We start from the raw sequence: 24,806 nt of genomic DNA, 5'->3' as shown, positions 1-24,806 counted from the left end.
TCGTGATTTCCCCTATATGTCCCTTATTTATACCTTCATAAAAACGATAAATATCCCAATTTAGCCCTTTTATTTCTCGTTTTTAGAGTTTCCTCCTGCCTTGTGGAACCGATCAGCTCCAGAGTGCCACTATGTAACCGCCGTCGCCCTTACCACTACGCCTGCATAGAAGGAAACTGAAGCGAGAGCGACTCGAGGTCCGATGACTTTTGAAGGATTCCCCGCGGGTCCGAAGAATACCATCCGCCAATCGACGACTTACTAGACTGAGGCGCAAATTTGCTTCGCTGATCCCCCTCCCCCCCCCCCCGTTCGAGCGAAAGTTGCAAGATATGCTCTTCTTTCCCTGTCTCTCCCCTGTCCTTGATACAACTGCTGCTACACTGATGCGGAAATAAGCCACCCTCTGAATATCTTGACCAAGCATAAGTTTTAGTTAAAAAATTCAAATTAGTATTCTGTATTCCTAGTTTTAAGATAGCTTTAATTTTTACTCTTTATTGAAACTCTTGTCCTCCATCTTGTAAATAGAATTGAATCCCTAGTTTTAAGATTTCTGTGAAATTTCTCATAAATATTTGTTCCCCCCTTTTGTGTACTAAACTATATTGTTAGTTTTAAGATAACCGTAAAATATTTCGTAAAATACTATTACTCCCTCTCTTGTATATCAAAGTGAATCCCTTGTTTTAAATTTTTTCATAAAAAAATCTTTTGGCCCTCTCTTGTATATTGAATCTTATTTCTAGTCTTAAGATAGCTGTAAACTTTTTTTCCTTTGTAAAAAAATATTTCAACATTGTAACCTCCTAGTTTTAAGATATCCAAAATGTAAAAACATAAGTATTTGGCACCGCCAAGCTAACGCATTTGTGCCTATCAAATAAACGAAATGAATAAAAAAAAAAAAAAAAAGGACTCGATGGGCGATGACACTGCGGTGACCGGCAAAGCAATATCATTTGCGAGTACGAGATCCAACAGACGTTCGAATAATGAGCCAGATCCTGAAGTGCTACTTTCAGAGCAGAGTGTTGCTGCACGAGACGAGCGAACTCTTTGGAACGGGATGTACGATGGGGTCTTAACACTGCGACTGCCCAGGAAAGTTAAAATCATGGGTTTCCCGGACGACGTGTCACCAACGGTGATGAGTGAGATACTTGAAGAAGTGAAGGAGTTAATAGACGCGATTAAGAGCTGAATGGACGGGGTCAAGCTGCAAATTGCTCACCACAAGACGGAGGTGTGTTGTTGGTCAGCAACTGCACCGTTGGAGGGGACGTGATTGCTTCGAAGCGTGCACTGAAGCAATTGGGAGTGATAATCGGCGACCGGTTGAGCTTTAACAACCAACTGCGAAAAGTCGGTCATCCGTGTTTCGCCATCGATACTGCGATATGGGGTTCCTTCCTGAGGTGCTGCGCTGAAAACCAAGCGGAACCACGAAAAGCTGAACAGGACGTTCCGGCTGGTGGCCGTACGAGTTGCGATTGCGTACAGAATAATATCTTTGGAAGTAGTATGCGTTATCGTCGAGATGATCCCCATCTGTATCATCCTGGCGGAGGATAATGAAGCGCCAGAAACGTGAGAAATATGATGAGAATCAATTCGATGGTGACGTGTCAGCAGGAATGGGACAATGCGGAGAAACGAAAGTGGACCTACCGGCTCATGCCAAACCTGTCGACGTAGGTCTATAGAAAGCACGGAGAGATGACCTTCCACCTGAAACAGCTTCTGTTGGGTCACGGTTGCTTCAGAAAGTATCTTCATCAGTTTGGGTACGTAAAGTCCCCATTGTGCTCCGGAATGTGAGAACGTTGAGGAGACAACGGAGCATGTGGTGTTCGAATGTCCGAGGTTTGAAGCGACGTGCAGAGAGCTGCTTAAAACGGGAGGACCTGACATCAACCCGGATAATGTAAGCAACGTAACGTAAAGACGTGGAACACAGTCAGCAGAGTTATGATGTAGATCATGACCGTCTTACAGCGGAGAGCAATCACCACCAGGGAACTCTCCGTAAAAATAAGCTAGATCCACCGCCGAGGACTAGTCGACTAGACTAGCACCGAGTATGGGTCGTCGAAACGCCAGCAAACTGGACGCCAAGCTCCATCAGGAATCGCCGAACTGACCTCGGAACCTGGTTGGTTGGCTCGCTTTCGAACTTCTCTCGCAGGGTAACTCTTCGTCGGAGCGGAGTAGGCTAGATCCATTGTCGGAGACTAGACCGAGTAATTCGCGAACAAGTCGGGGAGCTGTATGGCTCATCAAGGAAGTAGTGCTAAATGGCACAAGAAGAGAGCTGAAGCACTTCAAAGAGTTGCGGTGCTAAATGGCACCGTGCACGGAGCCAAAGTACTCAAGAAGGTGTGGTACCGAAACCAAAGAAGAATCAGTACCGGGAGAACTTCTTTCGCCGGGGAACTTTCCGTCAGCGTAGAGTCTGATTCACCGCCGAGAACTAGACTGTTGACCCCGACGAGACTCCACCGGAATCGCTGAACTGACCTCGGCACCTGGCTGGTTGGCTCGCTTCCGAACTTCTCTCACCGGGGACTAGACCGAGTAGTTCTCGAACAAGTCGGAAGCTCAACGAGGACGGGGTACTAAATGGCACAAGGAAACCGAAGGGGTCAGTAAATTAGACAGTCTGAAGTTTGCCGCCAAGATTGTCCTCGTAGCTTTCCTACTATCGTACAGAAATTGTTTGTGTGGATGGTAGAAAACTGGTAGTGTGTCGAGGATGGGTGCTGTAAGAACTAACTACGAAGTAGTTGGATAGCAGGATGTGCTATGAACATAAGAAAAACTCCCAAAAAAATTTCTTACTTTTGTTAAAAGAAAAAAGGTCTGGATTAGAGAAAATCGAACCAGAATGCCGCAGCGACGACAAAAAGACTGGCTAGCGGTTACTAGCGGAATTCAAACTGCTCACAAACAGACTGGGAGTGTCATTGAAGATCTATATGAAATATCTGGTTTGGCTGCCTGGTTTGTATCTGTGGCTTGAAAAGCGGAATTTGTTGTTACGGGAACTGTCAACCAGGAACGTCTTCAATCATTTTGCCGTCATATGAATACGTTAAATGAAACGCATCAATGTGGAAGCTTTGATCGAAATCGCTATCTCTAAAGCCTGTAAATAAACATTGCTTAACTTCAAATGTGTATCAAAACGAATGTTTCAAAAATTGAACTCAAAAACACAACTCATGTTTAAAAGAAGGACATTTGTTTCATAAAATGTATTCATATTACAAACAAGTAGTACCAAAAGTGGAACAAAACATTTGAAAAATAGTCCCAATTTTTAAGAAAGACTATCCTGTGCAATTCAATTCGATTTTAATATAGATTCAAGGAAAGCTCGAAAGAAGGATTCAACACCTATGCTGCCCATGATCGCAAACTAGTACCATAAAGATAGAAAATCCCATAGAAAATGAGACAAATATGCGATCATAAGTAGTATGTTTGAATAAACCCGGCAAACGAAAAGATCACAAGTTTGCGTGCAAGTGCTATTTTGCATGCAAATTCAAAGAACTGCTCATGTTTAAAAGAAGGAACCAATCCCTATGTTCGAGTATCAACGGCACATCCTCAGCCGATTTACACCGCATCAGTTCCTTAAATTAGGTAATGCGCAAACCACTGACTTCACCAATGAATAAAAAAAACTTCGCAATAAAATTTTATTCGTTACGTATTCTAGGGAATGACTTGCTGAGGAATGGGGTATTCTGGATAAAGGCTTTCTAGTGAATGGTCCATTCTGAGGGATGGAATTCTGAGGAATGTCTTTCTGGAAAATAGCTTTCTGGGGAATGGTATAGAATCATTTTAGGAAAAGAAGGCATTCTATTTTATAATTAAATATCTCAATATTTGGCATTCCGTTTTTATTCTTCAATTATGAGTTAATTGTGTTTTTAAATAATCTTTTATTGTTAAGTATAATTTTTCTGTCGATTAAGGATGTATTTTCTCTTTTTTCGGTTACCTGTTGCCTCTACACCAAAAATGTAGCTGACAAATCACAAACCATTACCAAAGAATGTAAGTTTTTATGTTCGTTGATTTGTTTTTATTTATGTTTCTCTATATAACAGTTCGATAAACGTATCACTTGGAAAAAAATCCTTTTTTGTTCGCAGGTCGCAAACTGGCGTATGGAAAAACTAGAGGTAGATTCCAAATCCGGCTCCGAGGAAGAATTCTTCGATTGCGTAGGTAAGACCGGATGGTTTCTAAGATGTGATCTTATTTCTACTATCAAAATTACAGTTAACTGAACACTTTTAGTTTCCATCACGAATTTTATACCTAAGTTTGTTCACTTGCTTTCGACACATCTTTTAACAACTGTATAACGTTTGCATGCTAAAACACATTTCGTGGAACACGCAACTACCTACCCTACCAAAGCACGTGGTACGTTCTTTTCTTTTTATATTTTTGATTAGCTTTTTTTTCTAGAATAGTTCGCATCCCGCAGTCAGTTCAAAGCTAACCTTTCTTCTTTTGTTCGCTAGGTGACATTGTCGAACAAACGTCGCTTGCCAAGTGGAGCTCACTGGAACTGCTCGCCGAAGAGGAAGACAGTCCCCCGACGACAGGCGATCGGAATGAGGAAGATTCTATCTTCAGTCACAGTTACCTGCAGCGGGTAGCCTCCGAACGGGGCAGTCGGCGTCCAACGCTCGGAACATCTTCCAGCATCGATCGTGGCAACGGAGATTCACCGCCTGGATCACCTGGATTACCGTCCTGTCCGACAACGGTTCTGATACTGGTGCTGCACGCAGGAAGTGTTTTGGATGCTAATTCGGATATGACAGCGAAAAAATCCGACGTGACAACGTTTCGCGGAGCTTTCGAGTCCGTTATGCGGCAGCATTATCCCTCACTGGTTGGACACGTGGCACTTCGGTTGGTTCCGTGTCCATCTGTGTGCACCGATGCGCTAGGAATACTCTCCAGTCTGAGTCCCTACTCGTTTGATGCATCCCCCGCATCAACGGCCGACATTCCTAATCTAACGGATGTTCCGATAGGAGCTATTCCCCTGCTTACGACATGTTCGCCGGAATTTCAAGATGCGGTGAACCGTTCGATAGCTAGCGCCAATATGGTATACGCGGAGTTTTTGCGAAGCGATGAAGGAAAAGGCTTCAATGGACAAGTGGCATTGATCGGAGATTCGATGGGAAGTGTGTTAGGACACGATGCGCTCTGTCGGACTCACGTACGGCACGGAAGCGAAGCTTCCGGATTAGATCACCTAGTGGACTTTGTGGAAGTGAACGACCTAGATGCGAGCAAACTGCTGACGGCGCCATCGCCACGACGAAGGTCTTCCTCAACCTGTGAAGCTCGAGTGCAAAGGTTCGATTTCGAAGTGGGAGACTTTTTCATGTTTGGCAGCCCCTTGGCTATTATCCTAGCCGCTCGAAGACTCAGCGATAGTCGCTACGGTACGCACAAACCTTCCTGCACTCAAATGTACAATCTATTCCATCCCACTGATCCAATGGCTTCCCGGTTGGAACCGCTGCTAAGTGCGCGTTTCTCAATGCTCCTTCCGGTGAATGTACCTCGCTACGCGAAATACCCGCTGGGGAACGGACAACCATACCACCTACTCGAACTGATACAATCTAGCCCGCAGATATTCAGCAATGGTCCACCCGCTCGGCGACTTTCCGACGTTTCGATCCAAAGTGCCGCCTCCGGTATGATCGATAATGTTCCCCTAACGACCATCAATCAACTCCAGCAGCGCTGGTGGGGATCAAAACGACTAGACTACGCTCTCTACTGTCCTGATGGACTTAGCAATTTCCCTTCACACGCCCTCCCCCATCTGTTCCACGCTAGCTACTGGGAATCTAGCGACGTGATCGCTTTCATCCTACGCCAAATCGGACGATTTGATAATCTGACCCTCGTTGGGTCGGAAGACAAAGACATGTCTTCCTTCCGGCCGGCTCAACCACGTGAAAAGTGGAACAAAAAACGAACCTCAGTCAAGCTAAAAAATGTTACCGCCAATCACCGAGCTAATGACGTTATAGTGAAAGAAAACGAGGCTCAAAAGTTGGTGGCTCGCTTCATGTACGGCCCACTGGATATGATTACGCTGGCCGGGGAAAAAGTTGATATCCACGTGATGAACGACCCACCGGGTGGCGAGTGGCAACTGCTGTCAACGGAAATCACCGATAAAACCGGACGTATCACCTACACCTTACCCGAGGAACGAAGTCTTGGCTACGGTATCTATCCGGTGAAAATGGTTGTGCGAGGTGATCACACCTCGGTCGATTTTTATATGGCCGTAGTTCCTCCGCGAACCGAATGCGTTGTGTTTAGCATAGATGGATCATTTACCGCGTCCGTATCGGTGACCGGGAAGGATCCGAAAGTACGAGCAGGAGCGGTGGACGTGTGTCGACACTGGCAAGAGCTGGGTTATCTGCTGATTTACATCACCGGCCGGCCGGATATGCAGCAACAGAGGGTACTGTCATGGTTGAGCCAGCATAACTTCCCGCACGGACTGGTGTCGTTTGCTGATGGTTTGTCTACTGATCCGCTGGGTCACAAAGCCGCCTATCTGAACACGTTGATTCAGAGCCACGGCCTGGTTGTGCATCAAGCTTACGGCAGCAGTAAGGACATCAGCGTGTACACCAGTATTGGACTGAAACCAAAGCAGATCTTCATCGTTGGCAAGGTGAGTGTCGGGTCGTGGCTGACTAGCATTATTTTATTCATTTTTATGGCCAATATCTTCATTCAGACAATTTTCTAAGGAAGCGCAAGGTCTTTTCTAGGGTCAAAACATGGCCAAGGACATAGAATTGTAACATATAGGCCTGTAGATACGGGTGGCGGAATGTATCTGGTTCCAGGACGCTACTCTTGTTCCAAGTCTGCAGTTGGACGTTTCTTACTTTAGCTATTCCGTTTGAGGGACTTTTATGGAGGGGGACTTCAAAAGAGACCATTGCCGACTTGGCACGTGATACTGTAGAATTCATACTGTTCTCCAGTATTCCTTCCTAAACATTGGGTGTTACTTTGGGAGAGATTGTGTTCTTGCCCCTTGGCTCCATTGCGTTCTTTGAGCCATCTTGATATATTTCCATTGCGTTCTTTGAGCCATCTTGATATATTTCTGAGCTATTTAGCTCCTTACCATGTCGCGATCTATTCGAGTTGAAGTTACCCAACACCGACTGAGAGTTCCCCGGCTACGGAATTTCTCCCGATACCGATACCCGTTTCTTTGCTTTGAGCAATTTAGCTCCCAGCTTTGACGCAATCTGCTCAGATAAGTCCTGGCGGTTAATCTAGCCTACTTTCACGGAGAGCTCCTCAATTATGGTCTTTCTCCGGACACCAAATTTCCCATTTTTCACCGATTGCACGATCTTGTTTTTTATACTTCCTATATACCCAAGTCGAAAGAACTGGTTTGAGCCGGGGCGTCCATCTTCTGCCGAATCCCAATTTTGCAGCCAAGTGGTCATAGAGTGCTGAGAGCTAAGTTTTTTCCGTATTCCCATGGTCCCCTTCACTTATAGCTTTCACTATCCTCCGTTAAGATGATGTCGATGGGGATCATTCCAGCGATAATGCAGATTGCCTCTGATGAGATAGTTCTGTGCGTGCTCGCGATTCGCATGACCGTGAGCCTGTACGTACTGCTCAACTTCCCTCGAGTTCAGTTCGGTACCGAAACCCAAACGGAACCTCCGTACCTCAATACGACGAAGTTACGCTGGCCAGAAGACACCTCTTGCTACTACTTGGCTCGGCGCTGTTCGGCATAATTCTGGCTAGAGCGTTGATAGGTTTGATCGCCTTCTCATAGGGACAGTCAACCTGGGTATTGAAGTTCAGCCGGTCATCAATCATCACACCTAACTGTTTCAGCGTCTCTCTATGATACTATGATATGTCCCTCGACAGTTGCTGATCAGTAGCAATTTCCGATCATGCCGATAGCTTCCATCACCAACATTTTTACCTTTTCTGCTGTCTCTTCCAATGCCGTTATTACAATATCGTCCGCGAACCTGTGATCTGCACACCTTAGGCGTCAGTACGTCGTTATACATCTCGTTTCAGAGCGTTGGACCCAGAATAGAGCCTTGTGGGATTCCTACCGAAAGTTTAACCGATTTCTGTCCCCTGTTTGCCTCGTAGACTTGAATCCGGTTCTTGAAATAGCTCCTAAAAATTCTGCATAGGTAACTAGAGAACATCATTATGTACAGTGATTCAGCGATCACTTCCCAGCTCGCGATATTGAACGCGTTCTTGGCGTATATCGTTATCACGGGACAATAACGATTTCCTCTCTCGATAACGGCCCTGTCTAAGAGTTTCCCGAGCGTGTCCAGCAGGTATCTTGGTCAATACAATGGATCCTTGAGAGGTTTGCCTGGTGATCTTCGGAAGCTTTTGGAGCCATTTTTTCAACATATCCGGGAATGACTGAATTGCAGCTCTCAATACGACCGTTGGGGATTCCATTTGCTGCGGGCGCTTTCCTTACCTTTGAACCCTTCGCCACAGCTGCGAGTTCCTCGTTGAAGACTTGGTATCACTTCGGTGTTGTTCTTCTACGATAACCTGCAGTTTGTCAGGGCATATTTCCAGAGGCGTCACGGGCCGTCTGATCTTCGCCCTCGCTACACGGTACGGGGTTGGTGTCAACGCCTTGACATAGCTCTTTGAAGCTAGTCGATTTGTGCCGCTTTATCTCACGTTTTGGTGTGGCCTGTGCGGCGTGGATTGTCCAGCTCCTTGTTCCACCTTGTTCATTGGCTCTAGTTTTCTTGTCATGATAGCGTCACATGCTTCAGCTAGCGTTTCTGTCAACTCATCCGCGTTCGGGTCACTGCTCGGAATGCTTCCACAAAGAGATCCTTGTCGAATGACTTCGTGTCCACTTCCGGGTTCTCGCCCTCTGCATTACAGCAAGGTTTCGTTGACCAATGCTATACCGGATTGCCTGGTGGTCACTATGTGCGTAGTCTGCGCTAACCCTCCAGTTCACGTTTGCTACTAGCAAAAGGCAACGTCCACGATGGATTCTCGGCTGTCTCGGTTCTCTGCTGCTCTGAAAATCTAGCGAAATCGTTTTACATCAGCAGCGGCTGTTCGTTCAGTGAGCCATTTGCGCGCCTTCCGGAGGGATAACATTCAGCTAGGCTAGAGCTTCCAGCAAGCTATACCCTTTTGTGGTACGACTGCTTCCCCACTCCACTGCCCAAGCATTGAAATCTCATCCAACGATTACCGGTCGTTGCCCGGCTAGTTCTCCGGTAAGCTTATCTAGCATCCGACGGAACTGTTCCATCGTCCATCTAGAAGGTGCGTAGCCTACATATAAAGAACCCATTGATTTAGGCAATTTCGAAATTTTCCTTGTGATCGCAGTCAGGTTCCTGCACTCAAGCACTGTTTCGTGGGATAATTGAAGCCCTTACGATTGCTTCTTCGTCTAGCGACTTTTCGATGAGCGTCTTGAGGGCTAAGCTCTTGCCCCGTTCGCCTATCTGAGTGCGGTGAGTTTTCGCCACATTCTCCCCCAGCTGCTTCACTTCCGGATCGATTCTCGCTTTCCCAAAGAAGCTCAGCGAACGTCATTCCAACCTTCATCTTGAGAATTAAAGCACCATAGATCTTTTCCCGACGAGGCTTGTGTATATCTTTCCTTTCTCTCTGCCATTTCGGTTTCGCCGCTTAGCACCAACCGCTTGCTTCATTACGATCGCATTCTTTGTCTTTCTTTGATTTTTCTTCTCTTCCTCTTCACCATTTGTCTCCATTTTACTTTTTTCCAAACCTGATTTACGGGAGCTCTTTCTTCTTGAGCTCCGACGTGCCGGTCTTCCCTTGCTGCAGCCCTTCTTGAGATGTTACACTACTTTTTTGTGCAAACGTCTGGCTCAGCACGAGGCATGGAACTCTTTCGAGCTCCTGCTGCTATTATTGGCGTTTGTCACTGCTCGAGCTCGAAGTGGCCACCGGTTTCGAAGATTCTCAGGAATCTCGTCGTCAATGGTGAACAATGGATCGTTGAGAAGCTGAGGTCCATCTCACGACATCCCACTAGTTATAAGTGCTGCCTGTAGTTGACCACGCGAAATAATGTCGGCTGGGTTAGCGGCTGATCGAATATAGTTCCACTGCAGACCATCGGTAAGTTGTTGAATTTTAATAACTCGATTTCAGACAAAGACATCGAGCCGACTAGGCTGCTTCTTCAACCATGCCATCACAATTTCGCTATCGGACCACAGCATGACTTGCTGGAATTCAATTTGTATGATTGGAAGCACCTTGCTTACCAAGTTCGAGAGTAGGAGCGCTGCACACAGTTCCAATCTCGGAATCGATACGTCGTGAAGTGGAGCCACCTTCGATTTGCTGGTTAGCAAACTACATTTGGTCGAACCATCGGATAGAATGCTGCGAATTTAGAGGCAGGCTCCAAAGGCGATGGTGGAGGCGTCAGCAAAACCGTGCAGTTCATACCTTACTGCTCCATCGAAAGTAACTCGCCGTGGAATGGATAATTGTTTCAGAAGTGTCAGAGACTGCTTAAGTTCGTTCCATTGATGCTCAATTTGGTTGCCCACTGGATCTTCCCAGTCCTTCTTTGTGTGCCAAAGTTGTTGTATCAGTAGTTTAGCGAGGACAATGGTTGGCGAATAGATCCCAGCGGGTCGTACAGTTTCGCCACTTGAGAGTAGATGCTTCTTTTCATTACTGGTCGCTTGGATTCGGTTAACGTAGATGGCAAACCTGCGAGAAAAAGTTCATCGGCGGATGAATCCCAGAGTAGACCAAGAATTTTGATTGCTTGGTTGATGTCGTTATCTTCAATCGGTTTCGTTGATTCTCGTTCGTCGATCGGAATGTGTGCGATAAATTCTGAGGAATTTGAACACCATTTATTTATTGAGTTGGAATTCAGCCCTTCTCAACATCGATTTGAGCTGATGATACGCTTCGATGGCTTCTTCAAGTGTATCAGAGCCCGACAAAATATCATCGACGTAGCAATCCTTTTTTATGATGTTCGCAGCAAGTGGAAATTCTTCGCCTTCGTCGTTAGCTAGTTGCACCAAGCATCGGGTTGCTTGGAACGGAGCTGATGCAGTTCCATAAGTCACCGTGGTCAACTCTAGAATCTTCAGATGTTCAGTAGGATTATCTCTTCAGAAGACTCTCTGGAAACGGGTGTCCTTAGGATGCATGCGAATCTGTCGGTACATTTTGGAAATGTCGGATGAGAAAATATATCGATGCACTCGGAATCTTAATGCGATGTCGAACAGCTCACTCTGCACAACTGGTCCCACAGCCAGTACATCGTTAAGGGCTAAATTCGTCTCGGATAATTTCGCGCTGGCATCAAATACCACTCTGCATTTGGTGGTGGAGCTACTGTGATGCGGCATGTAATAGGTTTTTTGACTGGGCTCGTCATCTCTCTCGTTCACTTCCTTGCAGTGACCGAGTGTTTGGTATTCACGAATGAAATCGACGTATTGAATTTTCAAATCGGGGTTTCGGTTCAGTCGGTTCTCTAGCATATAAAATCGTTTTAGAGCTAATGAACGACAGCTGTCTAGCTCGTCGAGGTTTTCTTTTAGTGGGAGTCGAACTACAAATCTGCCGGTCGAATATCCACAGTACGAAGATGCAAAATGTTTCTCACATTGTTGTTCTTCGGATGTACTGGGCGCAGCGTTTGGAACTTTTTCAAGCTCCCAGAATCTATGCATCGAATCTTCGACAGATTTAATCGATACTACTTGCGCATATTGCACAGGTTCGAGCTGCTGGTCTAGTTGGATAGTCCCTGCAACTAACCATCCAAGGTGTTACTCACGCAGCTCCGAGAGACCTTCGATTAGAGTGAGGTGACCTGGCTTCATTAGCTTGAAGAAAAGTTCTGCTCCGATGAGCATATCAATACTATCGGCACGGAAGAAGGTTGGATCGGCTAGCTGAATACCTCGAGGAATGTTCCAACCTGTGCCGTCGATGTTCTTCGATGGAATCGTACCGGTGATTCTCGGAATTATCAAGCATTCCAGTTTCGCTCTGAAGTCGCTGCAACGGGAAATCAGGCTCACCTCGATCTTGTCACGTGCGGTTGTCCTTAGATTGTTTATGCCAGCGATTGGAACGCTAGCCCTCTGCTTCTGAATCCCTAGAAATGTGGCCATCTTTTCGCTGATGAAGTTCACCTGAGAACCACTATCCAACAGAACGCGGCAATTATGTGTTTGGTCATTTCTGTCCTTCACCAAGACGACTGTGGTTTGCAAAAATACCACTTTCGACTGATGGATGTGGTGGCACGAACACGTAGTTGACACTGATTGCTCCTTCCGTTGAACTGGGGATGGAGTCACCCTTTGACCAGATGATTTGAGTTCTTCCTTCTCTATTGTCGGTGCTGTTTTCATTCGGGAGTCGTGTGTCGGTGTGGCCTCATCTTCGTGCAATTGAGTGTGGTGATGCTTCTGGCATTTACGACAGCTTTTGGATGACGTACAGCTGTTCGAACGATGACCCTTCCTGAAGCAGTTGAAGCAAATTCCAGTTGCTCTCACCCTTTTCTTCCTTTCGCTGCTGGAAAGAGTGCTTAACTTGTCGCACTGATAGTTCAGGTGTGGACCACCACAAAAATCGCATTTTTCCTTCGTCTGTTGATTTGACGTAGCAGTATGTGCTCGTTGGCTAACGTGCTTCGGTTGCGAAGAATGTGATTTATGGGCGGAAATCATTTTTGAACTCGTGCCGGAACTAGCAGCTTCACATCTCTCCAAAACTTGGCAATGCGACTACAGAAACTCCATTGTTTGCTGAAATTTCGGCAGCTCTCCAGGTTTAAGAGACTGCTCCCAATGTTTTCTGGTTGATTTATCCAATGCCACTGTCAACAGGTAGACGACAATCAGCTCAGACATACCAGACATCTCCTGGTTCTGGTACTCCAAACTTTCCACGTGTTTTGTGCATTCGTCTAGAAGATATCGCAGCTCGTTGTGAGATTCGGACGTCATCTTCTTCAAACTCAAAAGTCCACGGATATGGGTTTCAATAATCACTCGCTTGTTCTCGTTACTTTCCGTCAATATCCTCAAAGCTTGTACGTAATTTCTCTGGTTTATTGTCTTCGCATCTAGGACGCCGGCTGCATTACCCACTAAAGCTTTGTCGAGGTGGTATAGCTTGATAACGTCGGAATCTCGAGAAAGCGCCATAACATCTTGGAACATGGCTTTGAACTTCGGCCATGCTGTGTAGTCCCCGTCGAACGTCGAAATTGGAGCCTTCAGTGGTTGTTGGTGAACTACTATTTGTGGTGTCGGGTCAGCTTGATACTGCATGATGCGAAATTCCACTTCAGCTGATGTCATGTTGTACAGCTGCTCGAATTGCACGTACACGTTTTCGTGGAGGGGCATTGCGTCGTCAGGGATAATGGCCACAATTTGATTATGGAAACTGGAGAACTCGGAGTAAGCTGCACGAAGGTTGCTCAAAAACACTTTCAAATGTGGGATTCCCAATCCCTGGTTGTCGAGAGCTTCTTGGATACGAAGTACCTTCTTCAGTGACTGGTGTCGTTGGCGAGAAATCGATTTAACTTGTGCGATGACACCAGCGTCCGCGCCAATGTCACTATCCTTATTGCCATTTCCATTCTCTTGTTCATTGTCGAAGCCAGGAAACTCATCGTCGGATAGTGGCGGCAAATGTTCGGTCGACATTTTATTTACCCCCTTCAAGTCCTTTTGCGGAATAACTTTGCTCATTTTCACTGGTTGGTGACTTTCTCTCTAGTCGTTAGTCTATATAACACTAGCGGTATGGCACTCGGGAACCGTTAAATTCGGTTCGAAGGACCATATGTTCGGTTAAAAAGCACATTATTGGGTTGGACTGTTCAGGACGGATCCCTAAGTGTCACTTGTTTCGGTTGTTCTGTGCGGTTGTTTTCCTTTCACTGTCGGAATAGTAAAATCCTCGTAGTAACACCGTCGGAGAGGAATCGTAGTCGGGATCACTACTGTAGGATAACACTTCAATCGTATCGTAATCACTACTTTCGGATAACACTTCACTTTTCGCACTTGATCTTTTGCCAGATCGGAAATTCAAAGAAAACTGTTTCCATCAACCGAAGTCGACTTCTTATATAGCGCTCAAAATGTTGCGCGACAAAAATTGGAACATTCCTGAATATTCCACAAAACTGGCGTCACTGCAACTCACGCGGTCATCATTCAGTGCGTGTGATGATGTTGATGATGGTAATGACGTCGGGTGCTCATCGATAGCGACGGTGCGCTTGTTTTTTCTCGCTGTCTCGTAATCTTTCGCTCTCTCTCTCATTCACTCGGTCACCCAGTTAAACTCATTCCGGAACCGGTTCGGATTTCTGAATGGAGTCATTATGGATTCCAAATCAAACGCAACAACCGATTCCGACTCAGAATCGGTTGTTTCATTTGATTTGGAACCCATACTGACTCCATTCAGGATTCCGAATCAAATTCCGAATGGTTTGACCGGGCAGCAGCGCTATGGCTAGCGGGGATTGGAAATGTTAAGGTTCCCCCACACTGACGCGATTATGTCGCAGCGACTGCGAAAATTTCGCGAAGCGACTTGTCGCTAGCAACTCTGCTCATGACGACAGATGTGCGCTCCCATACTGACGCGAACTTTTCGCGTCGGCTGTTGCGAAATTGCAGCGATTTTTGAACAATCGCTGCGTGCGAGCATTGTGTCACAGTCGCTGGGTGTTCGCCAGATATTCAAGATGGCGCAGACTAATCAACTATTGTCATTTGGCGCATCTCAACTTTACATAAGTTGACCAGAATTCCGAAAAAAATGAAAATAGTTATACGAAAAAAATCGCCTAAATTTCAAAACCAAACTGATGGACGCTTCTATACCACTACCAAGTCCAACAAAACTTTTTGAAAACGAAGATTACATACCGTATGAAAGCCAGGTAAATCGAATAAATACTGGAGCGGTAAAATTGAATTGAAAGTAGGGTGGTTAGAGCTATTTACTATAATCCAGTGCTTCAAGTCCTTCGAGAATAAAAAATATTCCAAAGCGGACTCATCTTTCCAAAGAGCTGATCGAAAAATAGTTCGACGAACCCAACGATTCCGACGTAGAAGAATTAGTGCAAGCATTGGAAAAACGAAACGTCGGTAATAATACGGATGATGAGAAAGGCCTCCCGGAAAAGGACGATCATTTCTTGTTCAACGAAGATGTTTTAGCATTTTGTTTGAGGGAAGAAATTAACGCCAATGAACGGTTGAACATGTTATGCCAAAGATTCCATAACAATCTGAAATATAAGAATATAAAGTTCATACCGCAAATCGAGCGGGAGATTGAAGTTCCCCACAACATAAAGATAATCGATGAAATCTTGGGTACGGACTCGATCGGAATTCCCATGCGATCAGATGATAATCATGTTTCTTCAGCTGGACGAATAAATAGCAACCTCTCGTCGAGCAAGTTCTGTATGTTGGTTAACGGTATAACCCAATAGAGCAATTGCACATCAAATCAAAATATACTCACACTAGCTTTGTTCCAGTACAAGGAAATCACTCCGGAGTAAACAGGAGCAAAAAATTCTTGCTCCTTTTTACTCCGGTTTGCTACCAGAAGAAGAAAAAAAAGAAGAAGAGAGTAAAGGAACGATTTTCTCCGGAGTCCTTCCAGTTTCTCCTGGAACAGACCTACTGATAGCTGCTCAATTTCTCACGAGTATATGTACATTCGAAATCAAAACCCCACTGCTTCTGGTCGGATATACGCGCAGCAACGACGAATCATCTGAATACACCTCTATCGAAGACTGCATATCAAGAAGACTGCTAACTCTGTCCAGAATATGGAGACAGTAACAGCAACGCCACTTGCGGGTAAAGGTGGTACTTCCCATAGTGATGCACACACACATATACACTTTTACATTAAGCTTCCTACCTTCAGACAATAGAGGTGCTGTAACCTCTGTCGCTTCTCGTTTGTATGGGGGAAGGAAAGAGATATCAGTCTTCTTAATATGCAGTCTTCGCCTCTATGCTAACCGGATCTAATCTGCCGTATATGCGAGAGTTAACTTACATCTTCTTGTTTATAATCCTGGTACCGAATGTGGAGACTCCCAAGTTCGGCACCAACGGGCTGGAGTGTGTGGTGTTGCAGCAGACTGGTGCGTATTTATCTGTGAGGAGAGGAGTACCGCAGCGAGTTTCCCAGGAGGGGATGCTACCGCTAGCAATGTTGATCAGTGGCGAAAGGGTCTGCGTTACAAGGCTGCTTGGTCCGATCAAAGTTCCCTTTGTGATCGATTAAAACGTGGAGCTAATGATATATAGGCGATATGTTTCGCCAATTCCTATTCACTACAACATGGACGCATGTTCACAAATTGGCGGAATTCGGTCCACTAACCGAGTAATTTTTAATCGGTTCCAAAGATAGACAATATTTATGAAGCCAAGCTTCGCCGAAGGATTAAGGTGTTTTATTACCTTGTTTTACATCTTTTTGGAGTACGATGTGTATCTTATCTTAGGACAAAGTCTCCTAACAGGCGATAGTACTTCTGTCATTATACGAGAGAACAACGATTTCTACTTTGTAGATCCAACCAGCGGTAAAAAATACTCCAGCTCCGATACGTACTGTCCTTTAAGTAGAATTTACTACTTTGTCAATCAGGACAACGTCTAGGGAAATATTCAAAAAGAGAACCGGGTGTTCCTGACGCAGCTAGATGTGAACAAATCAGCCTACTGAAGACCGCTATTCAATCGATCTCATGAAGCTCCCACCGGTTGTATTCACGATGGAATTTACTTGTACAAAAATGCACTGAATGTACGAGATTTGTAAAAAACTATTGAAAAAAAGATTGTTAAGAAGATTGCAATTTGGAGAACGCACCGTAAAATTACATGGAACCGGTTAGTTTATGAAGCTATCAATTGTGTACTCTCGGATGGTATGCTATAGCAAAAAAACGCAATAACTATATTCTAGTTTCAGCCATATAAGTAACCAACTTGCATACGCCCTTCCCAACTTTCAGTCGGACACTTGTCTGGAAACTAATACGAATGGCAATCTGGAACTGTTCAGTCAACTGTTATCCTTTCCTCAATAGTATATACAATATAAAGTATGCTACAATTTAAACTTTAAACTTGCTTTTCTCGAAATCAATATATTGTCACTTAGCCCGGTCTGACGTAACTCCGACCAGTTCGCTCTCAGCAAGACTTATTCATTACCAGCCATCGAAGTTTAGTCTTTGGTCGTGGTTGCCGAACGAACCATCGCAGATCCGGATCGCAAGAATCTGGGGGATTTGTGTAATCCTCTATTTTCTCCACAGTTATTTCCACCAAACCTTATGACACTGTTGCTATAATTTGTATTTTTCGTAATTTTGCAGTTTTATTACGTACGAAAATCTGTTAGTTTAGACTGTACATCAGGTCAAGGAAAAGCATTTTTGGTTAAAGTTAACAATTAACATAAGGAGCGAATAATTATTTATAATCTTTTGCGCAGCGAATGCCTGCTCAGCTTTATACTCGTCGAAAGCCTCTACGAGGACAACCCGCTTGATCTCGCTACATCTTACGAAGTAAGATAGCTCATTTAGAATTTTATCCATGGTATTGCTCAATTGAAGGCTTCTGCAGATCATTGTTCTCGACAGTTTCACCGGGTGTCCGACGGTTCCATACAAATAGCTACATTGGACCCACAGTATGATGTACGGGTGATTGGTAGTTAGTTTGCACCGCTTCTCCTTCTATCGCTGTATTGTAGCACAATCTGTATCTGCTTCGTAAGCGGAACCACTCACAGGGGCAATGGTACTCACCCAGCCCAGGTAGTACTTTAATATCGCCGTTAGTAGTGCGCTCATGAAAAAATGTGTATCCTTAATGTCGGCCAGCAATAGCAGGTAACAAAGATCGTTCATAAAATTATTATCAATTTTAAGCGCAGCCCGATTAGAACATGTACTGCTTTGAGTTCCAAGAGTGCACGCACCACTGCTTAGCGTTAGCCACATGGGACTTACCAGTTTGGGTACAGTAAAAAAATCCACTGGGCACTGCTGCGTTATGCCGGCAACCAGCATTATCTGTAGCAATAAATTAACACAACTGTTTGAACAGGTAAGTGAAGGGTTTCTATCAAGCCTACCTGGAGTAACTGCGGCTACCTGTAGCTTGCGTTTTCCGCCGCCATTCTTAAACGACACAGCATTGATTCAAATATACTCATGTGTTCCGAGCTGAATGCTTCAATTTCCTGCAGCATGTCATCGTTTAGTTGAACGCACAGCACAATTCCTAGACGTGCCTTTTTGTGCAAAGGTCTCCCGTGATAATTGGTTGCAGTGGAAAGAACATCCCCGCTAAACGCTTTTTGTCTAGTCAGTACTATGGTTTCACTATTCCGTCGATTTTTACCACCGGCGCAACCATCGCTCGCTGTCACTTGACTGCAAGTGTTCACTGAACCGGTCGTATTGACCTCGATGAAAGCTGCCATACTGACTATAGTCGTCTAAACTTGTGCAATTCAGAGGCTGTGGAATATCAATACTGGTATCTAAACTAAGTCTTCGAAAACACTCGAAATCACTAGAAATTGATGCTAGACTGTTTCGGTGCGATGGCGTGGTTGACTTGATTAAAACGCCCAAGGTTCCGTTCCACCATACCCTGAGTCAAGGCCACTTTTGGTTGAATGTCTCGGATCTGCCAGATGCTCCGAATGCGCAAACTCGATTGGCAGTGGTGGCCTTTGTCTGTGGTTGTACGAAGTATCATATTACATCAAAGTGGACGAAGTAACAGTAAACGACCGTAGTGACGTTGTACCTATGGAGCTACGATCACTTTCCGACGTATGTCGGCCGTTGTATAGTGCATTCTGACCGATACTTGGCAGTTCATAGCCCAAGTAGGTGGAAGTGGATACTTTTTTACTGCTGTTGCTGCTACTGTTGGCTACTGAAACACGTAAGCATACTCAATGGTTTTTCGAGTTTTTAATCAATGTACCTTCAAACTGCTGTCCTGGAAGACTATAGGTGCAGAACCAAAAATCATTTCGGCCATCGACGTGGTATCGCTTTTGGTATAGCTGTTGTGCTGATATAAAATTTTGCGATGAAATTTCCCACACTGTTGGATCGCTTTGTGGCTTTGTATTGCGGTACTGCAAGTGGACGTTGTTGCTGCATTGGATTCGCCGGAAATTTTCTCGACCGCACTGGAATCAAACAGTAGTTTACGACCTCGAATGTCACATTCGCGGACAAGAACCTGGTCAGCGGTGAAAGTTGATTCTTCTGAGGTATATTTCTGTGCTGCTGAACTAGCACTGCGCTTCTTGGTATACTATAGTTGAAAACAGATTGTTGAATAATGCAATATTTATAGTCAACTCCATATTAAATTTACAAAAGGGCGAATAAGATTTGTAAACAAACTTTTATTTTGATGGTTTCTCTTAATTTACTATAATTTCAAAGCAGAAAACAATTGAAATTACTTCTACGAAGGGTAAAAATTTACATTAACGCATATTTTCATGAAATTCCACTCTGCCGCAGACTAATGAGCGAAACAAGTTTGTTTACAAAAAAACACTTTCGCCCTTTTGACGAATTAATATTGAACTGATTTACTATCCTCTCTTCTTGTTTGTTTTCTTACTGTGTCTAGACTGTGTCGAGCAAACGACCTGCTTCACGCAAAGATGTTTTAAATATAAAGACACGCGGACAAATACACTATTCTCACTGAATGGCTGATAAAACAATCGAAAAATATTTTTTTTTAATTTTAGGACAACATACGTCGTATTACCATGAGATTAAAATTGAGGTTGTCCCATCTAGCTACTATAGTTTGCAAATGTCACTTTGTGTCGCTTGTAATGCGAAATTCGCGCCGGTGTGGGCACACATGCGAATCGCACTGTCGTAGGAAGCGCGACGAAATCGCTAAGCGAAATTTTCGCAGTCGCTGCGACATAATCGCGTCAGTGTGGGGGAACCTTTATTTTGTTTCTTTTTGGCATGGCATGCGTGTCATTCACATGGCTAGTGGGCGGAAGGGTGAATCGAATGAGCATGGATGCTAGTTTTTCATCTTGCGGACGCAACAGAATATTTTTGACGATAGGGGTTCCGGGTTAAACAGTGCGGTCACACAGGAAGTTTCCATCTAAACTGATACCACCATGATATTCAAAGAGAAGAAGGAAATTTTAGAAACCGAATTTGAATTTTTGATGCCAAATGTCTTTAAAATGCCGTACGTCTTGAAAATCGACGTGATCCGACGTGATCTTCTCGAAAAAAAAATTTCTGTGCTTGACTGCTCATCCGGAGTAACCAGTTAGATATCTATCCACCGGGAAAGTATCGAATTGGCTACTCTTTTTATCAGTATCGAATTGTAAAATACCAGAATCTCAATTTTTGAAAAGCAGCCAGTTTACATTTCAAAGGGGAATCGTCCCGGCGATTTTTAATATTTGACAGGTCAGTCCAGTTCGCGAGCGGCATTCGCTAGCTTAACTGCATCACTTTCATAAAATGATGAAAAACAACATAGTCATGTATGATAGTATTATAATTGGGTTAATCGAATTTTTATTGCCACCCTATTATTCCCCGCCCTAACACACCAATTTTGAGTTTTAACTAATTTTAAAACTTCTATAATTTCAGGTAAGCAAAAAACTGCAATCGCTGGCCACCCCGCTCACCGAAGGCTACGCTTCCCATCTGAGTTCCCTGATAGCTCCAGGTGGATCCCGACCGGCTCAGGGAAATGCTCGTATGGTGATACCACGCGGTTGCTTCAACCTACCCGGTCAGCATCAGTCCATCCGCAGGCGAAGGTTTGTCCCGAGTTAACTCTAACGCCTGCCACGTTTCGTCTCGTTTTCCCAACACTAAGCTCGCACGCATAATGCCTGTATGTCCGACCCCGCGAATACAGATGGTTCGCGAAAACGGCAATCGAAGCCGACGTGTTATATCATTTCGTTCCTCATAAACGTGTAGTAGACGTAAAAGTGCACCCGCTAGAAATCAACAGTAGCAAGCCAAAAACAGCAACAAATTGTGTAGTAGCAGTCCATCACACAACTAGAAACCGAACACATCGCTAAATTTGGTTACACTAAACATTACTAGCTGGATGTTGTCCGTATACCCACATTTGTTCACCCCTGCGTGATATGGTGTCATGTGTAGTTGCATCCCCCATACATACAGCCACGCACATTTGTTAGATGTTGTGTCAGCCTCGATCCACAAAGCCCACCAGCACCAACACCCCCTCCCCGTAGAACTGACGCTAGGTAAAAAATACTACCAAAAGTATGAATCATCACCCATTTCCTTCACATCTTACTCCTCCCCCGTATACAAAAAACTAGCCACGAACCGGGAATATCCTCGCCGGCGCGCAGCGGATTTCTCAAAAGAAAAACATATCTTCACTAGACTGCAGGCTGCTACTGCTGCTGATGCTGCTGCTGGCGTTGCTGAGCGGGGATTGGTGATACTGGACACATCGGGAGCACTTTGTGGCAACTAACAAATTCACTCCTCTGTTGGCTGCTGGAATGCTATCTGTCACTCCATTAAAACACATTTTCATATGGAAGGATATTTGCGTGCTTGTCGAATGGACAGTGGTTGGATTCTGTCACTTGGTGAGTATTTTTTGGAGTTTGATGCAAAAGAAAAGCTGAAGGGAATATTTCAAAGTAGGCCTCTATTTTTTATGCTCAGCAAATAATCGAGCGTTTTCATTATGTAGCGAAATGATGGAGACGATTGATTATTTGCTGCAGCTATGACGAATTAGTCCTAGTTGTAGCAAATAACCAAGCGTCTCCATCGAAGCCGCGTTTTACAGTGGCCACCCAGTATGAAGAGCTAATTTTTTTACATTAGAAAATTCGGTTTTCATGGTTCAATTTACAAAACTGACCTGTTGTCTGATTTAGTTCTCTATACTGTGCCATAAAATGAATGGTTAAAAATTGAAAATAACAGTATACTAATCTGTCTTATCCAATAACGAAAATTGAAATAGACTTTTTTTCGCGAATTGGAAGAATCCCGTAATTCCTTGTGGGTAGATCGATGTGTAGATTCTCATGGACAAGCTTCCCATGTAGTGTTTGACTATTTCAAACCATGCTAATATTGCTCACGATGTCAACATGGTCAGGGCTTATCGTCTTCGATTTATCGATTTCCTATATTACGTTCGTCGTATACAGTTAACCCGAACTAAAGAATTTCTCATTTCTAATTTCTTCCCCTCCTCGTCATAGGTACCTGGCTCAAAGAAGACTGTCTCTTACCTGTTGTAAGAACGAAGAACGTTCGGAAGTAAATGTTACAAAATCAATCTACAAAGCAAACATAACTAAGAGGAAAAGTAATCTCGTTGAAAATGCAACCACCACTACTAATGCAAAACTTGTTGACTTGTTGTGTGTGTGTACCCTCTGTACCTATAGGAAGTAAGCTGTTTGAAGAAGCGATCCCATGAAAAAAAGAAGCAAAGATGAAGAAAACCGATTGACGGTAAGTGAAAATCTTGTATCAAATATCGTTCTCGTAAGCTAGGGCAATGTGTATTTATTTTTTGAAGTGCAGAGAACAATAGAATCTGACTCAGTTCGTGAAGAGTAACTGTACGCTCACTAAACGGTAGCGAGAAATTGAACTACACATTGATGATAATGCGTCAAGAAATTGATATACATACCTACTGTGCAACAGTTGTGAAAAGCTTAAAAATCTTCAACCATTTCGAAACTAGTAAATGTTGGTGTTCGGTAGTAAAATAAAAGGAAACATAATAACACACAGTGTTAAGATCAATGCAAGTCTAGGAAAGAACAGAGAGAAGATATTCTAAATATTTGTTATTATTTATACACTAGAATAATGAAAGCTACAAACACAGAAACTATAATGAATTTAAAGATAAAGAATCTGAAAACAACTTTTCTCAGATCGCAAGTTTAATAGTTTAATCTGAATGTCACACAGGTGTTAAGAGATTTTAGTTCAAACTTTAGGTGATATTAGTTTGAATACTCACAGGGTTAGGTTTGGAACAAATCGAATTTATTGTTATGTGGTTATTTATTTATTTTTTCGGTAGCAAGGTGTAGAATTTGATTTAAGACGTTAAGTACCTATATTTCCTGATTTTCGAAATAATTAGAAATATCATTTGACACACAACAGGCCCAAAACAGGATTATTTCCGTATCTTTTGATGGATCATTATGGTGTTTCTATTACCGGGAATAAGATGGAGATTACTTATCTCCCTTACTCTTTGGGATAGAATGTTTGTACCTTCGGAGAAGTTAGTTGATTCAGTTTATTATTACCAGTGGTTGTTATTAGCCTGTGTTCAGCTATAGATACAGTAGACCGGAACTGATGTAGAAATTTATCTGAATTGTTCATCTCATCCTTGATGGACATTATAAAACATCTCGAATGTTAAATTTACTGTCATGCTAAAAGCCTTTGATTGGAAAATAAACTAGATTAGTTCCCTTATCGAGTAATATAAAACTCATTCTTGCAATAGACTGGAATTCATTTTATTTAAAAACAGCTATGAACTTGCCGACTACATGGACAACACCGGATTTTTGTTCGCGAAATCAAAATCATTTATCCCTTTGGAATCCCGACCCCATCAAAATTTCCGAACCAGCAAAGCTTAAACTAACCGAGTAAACTATGCCGAACGGACAATCCTCTTCGCGCAGGCACGAATCGTGAAAGCATGACATTAGAAATTTTCAAAGTAAAAAAATTAGCGCCGTCAAAGTGGCAAATAAACAAAATTTGATGTCGTTACGCATACTCAAGGAATCAAAAACAAACAAAAAACGAAGCTAAACTCATTTCTTGCTACAAGAATGTTTAAATGAAATATCGCGAAAGCGTTCCTCAAAGGAAGCGCAAAAACTGGACTTAAAATCTTAAAAAAAATGATCATCACCAAGATGATTTGCAGAGAGAAAGATGCAAATCAGAAAACCAGTCAGGCTGTTATACCAAATTTATGACACACACATACAAATCATTAACACTAAAATAAATTTAAAGAAAAAGCATTCAGATGGTTCCATGATGACCGACAAAAAACAATGCAACAATCGAACAAAAAAGAAAACAAAGCTAATTTGAAGAAAAAGGCGATTATATTTGGTACTATATTGGAACTGAATGGCTGTTCTACACTTTATTTTTGGATAAGATTCTGGAAACTACATTAGATTATATTATTATTAATAACAATACTGAAAGGAAGCAACAACAAACTGTATGAATATAATTGTTATAAAAATGTGTGCAATAAAGCAAAATATCGTGACAGCTAGTTTTCTTTGTGACTGATTACTACAATGAATTTGAACGAAATTAATTTTTTTCTTTCCTGAGATAATCAAATATGTTTCCGGAAATGTTGCTCCGAGCGAACCGGCATTGAGATTGAGAAGAATGACAGATGGAACGAATCAGTTTGAAGACTGTAGAGGCGAACTTTTCTGGAATGGCTGAGAGCGATTTAGCATCCTATGGTGTTACGCCGAGTTATAAA

The 24,806-nt window shown here is 43.5% G+C and overlaps 1 protein-coding gene and 1 pseudogene across 5 annotated transcripts in view; both read left to right on the top strand.

Moving 5' to 3' along the window:
• Nucleotides 1–24,584, top strand: part of LOC131683345 (protein retinal degeneration B) — a 111,496-nt gene extending 86,912 nt beyond the window's left edge. For 3 of the 5 annotated variants that reach the window (XM_058965238.1, XM_058965230.1, XM_058965247.1), the window contains 6 exons: nucleotides 4,042–4,071; nucleotides 4,170–4,245; nucleotides 4,548–6,751; nucleotides 20,876–21,048; nucleotides 21,659–21,870; nucleotides 22,501–24,584. In XM_058965238.1, the coding sequence (XP_058821221.1) occupies nucleotides 4,042–4,071; nucleotides 4,170–4,245; nucleotides 4,548–6,751; nucleotides 20,876–21,048; nucleotides 21,659–21,752 (2,577 nt within the window). In that variant the 3' untranslated portion in view covers nucleotides 21,753–21,870; nucleotides 22,501–24,584. Of the gene's footprint in view, nucleotides 1–4,041; nucleotides 4,072–4,169; nucleotides 4,246–4,547; nucleotides 6,752–20,875; nucleotides 21,049–21,591; nucleotides 21,871–22,500 lie in introns of those variants that run through there. The other 2 variants (XM_058965268.1, XM_058965258.1) reach the window with 2 other exon arrangements.
• Nucleotides 16,153–17,181, top strand: LOC131683365 (coiled-coil and C2 domain-containing protein 2A-like; annotated as a pseudogene).
• Nucleotides 24,585–24,806: the final 222 nt, after the last annotated feature.

This window comes from Topomyia yanbarensis, chromosome 1, assembly GCF_030247195.1.
Source record: "Topomyia yanbarensis strain Yona2022 chromosome 1, ASM3024719v1, whole genome shotgun sequence".
NCBI classification, from domain to species: domain Eukaryota; kingdom Metazoa; phylum Arthropoda; class Insecta; order Diptera; family Culicidae; genus Topomyia; species Topomyia yanbarensis.
Note: the sequence above shows the minus strand (reverse complement) of the source record. Positions and strands in the feature narration are given on the sequence as shown.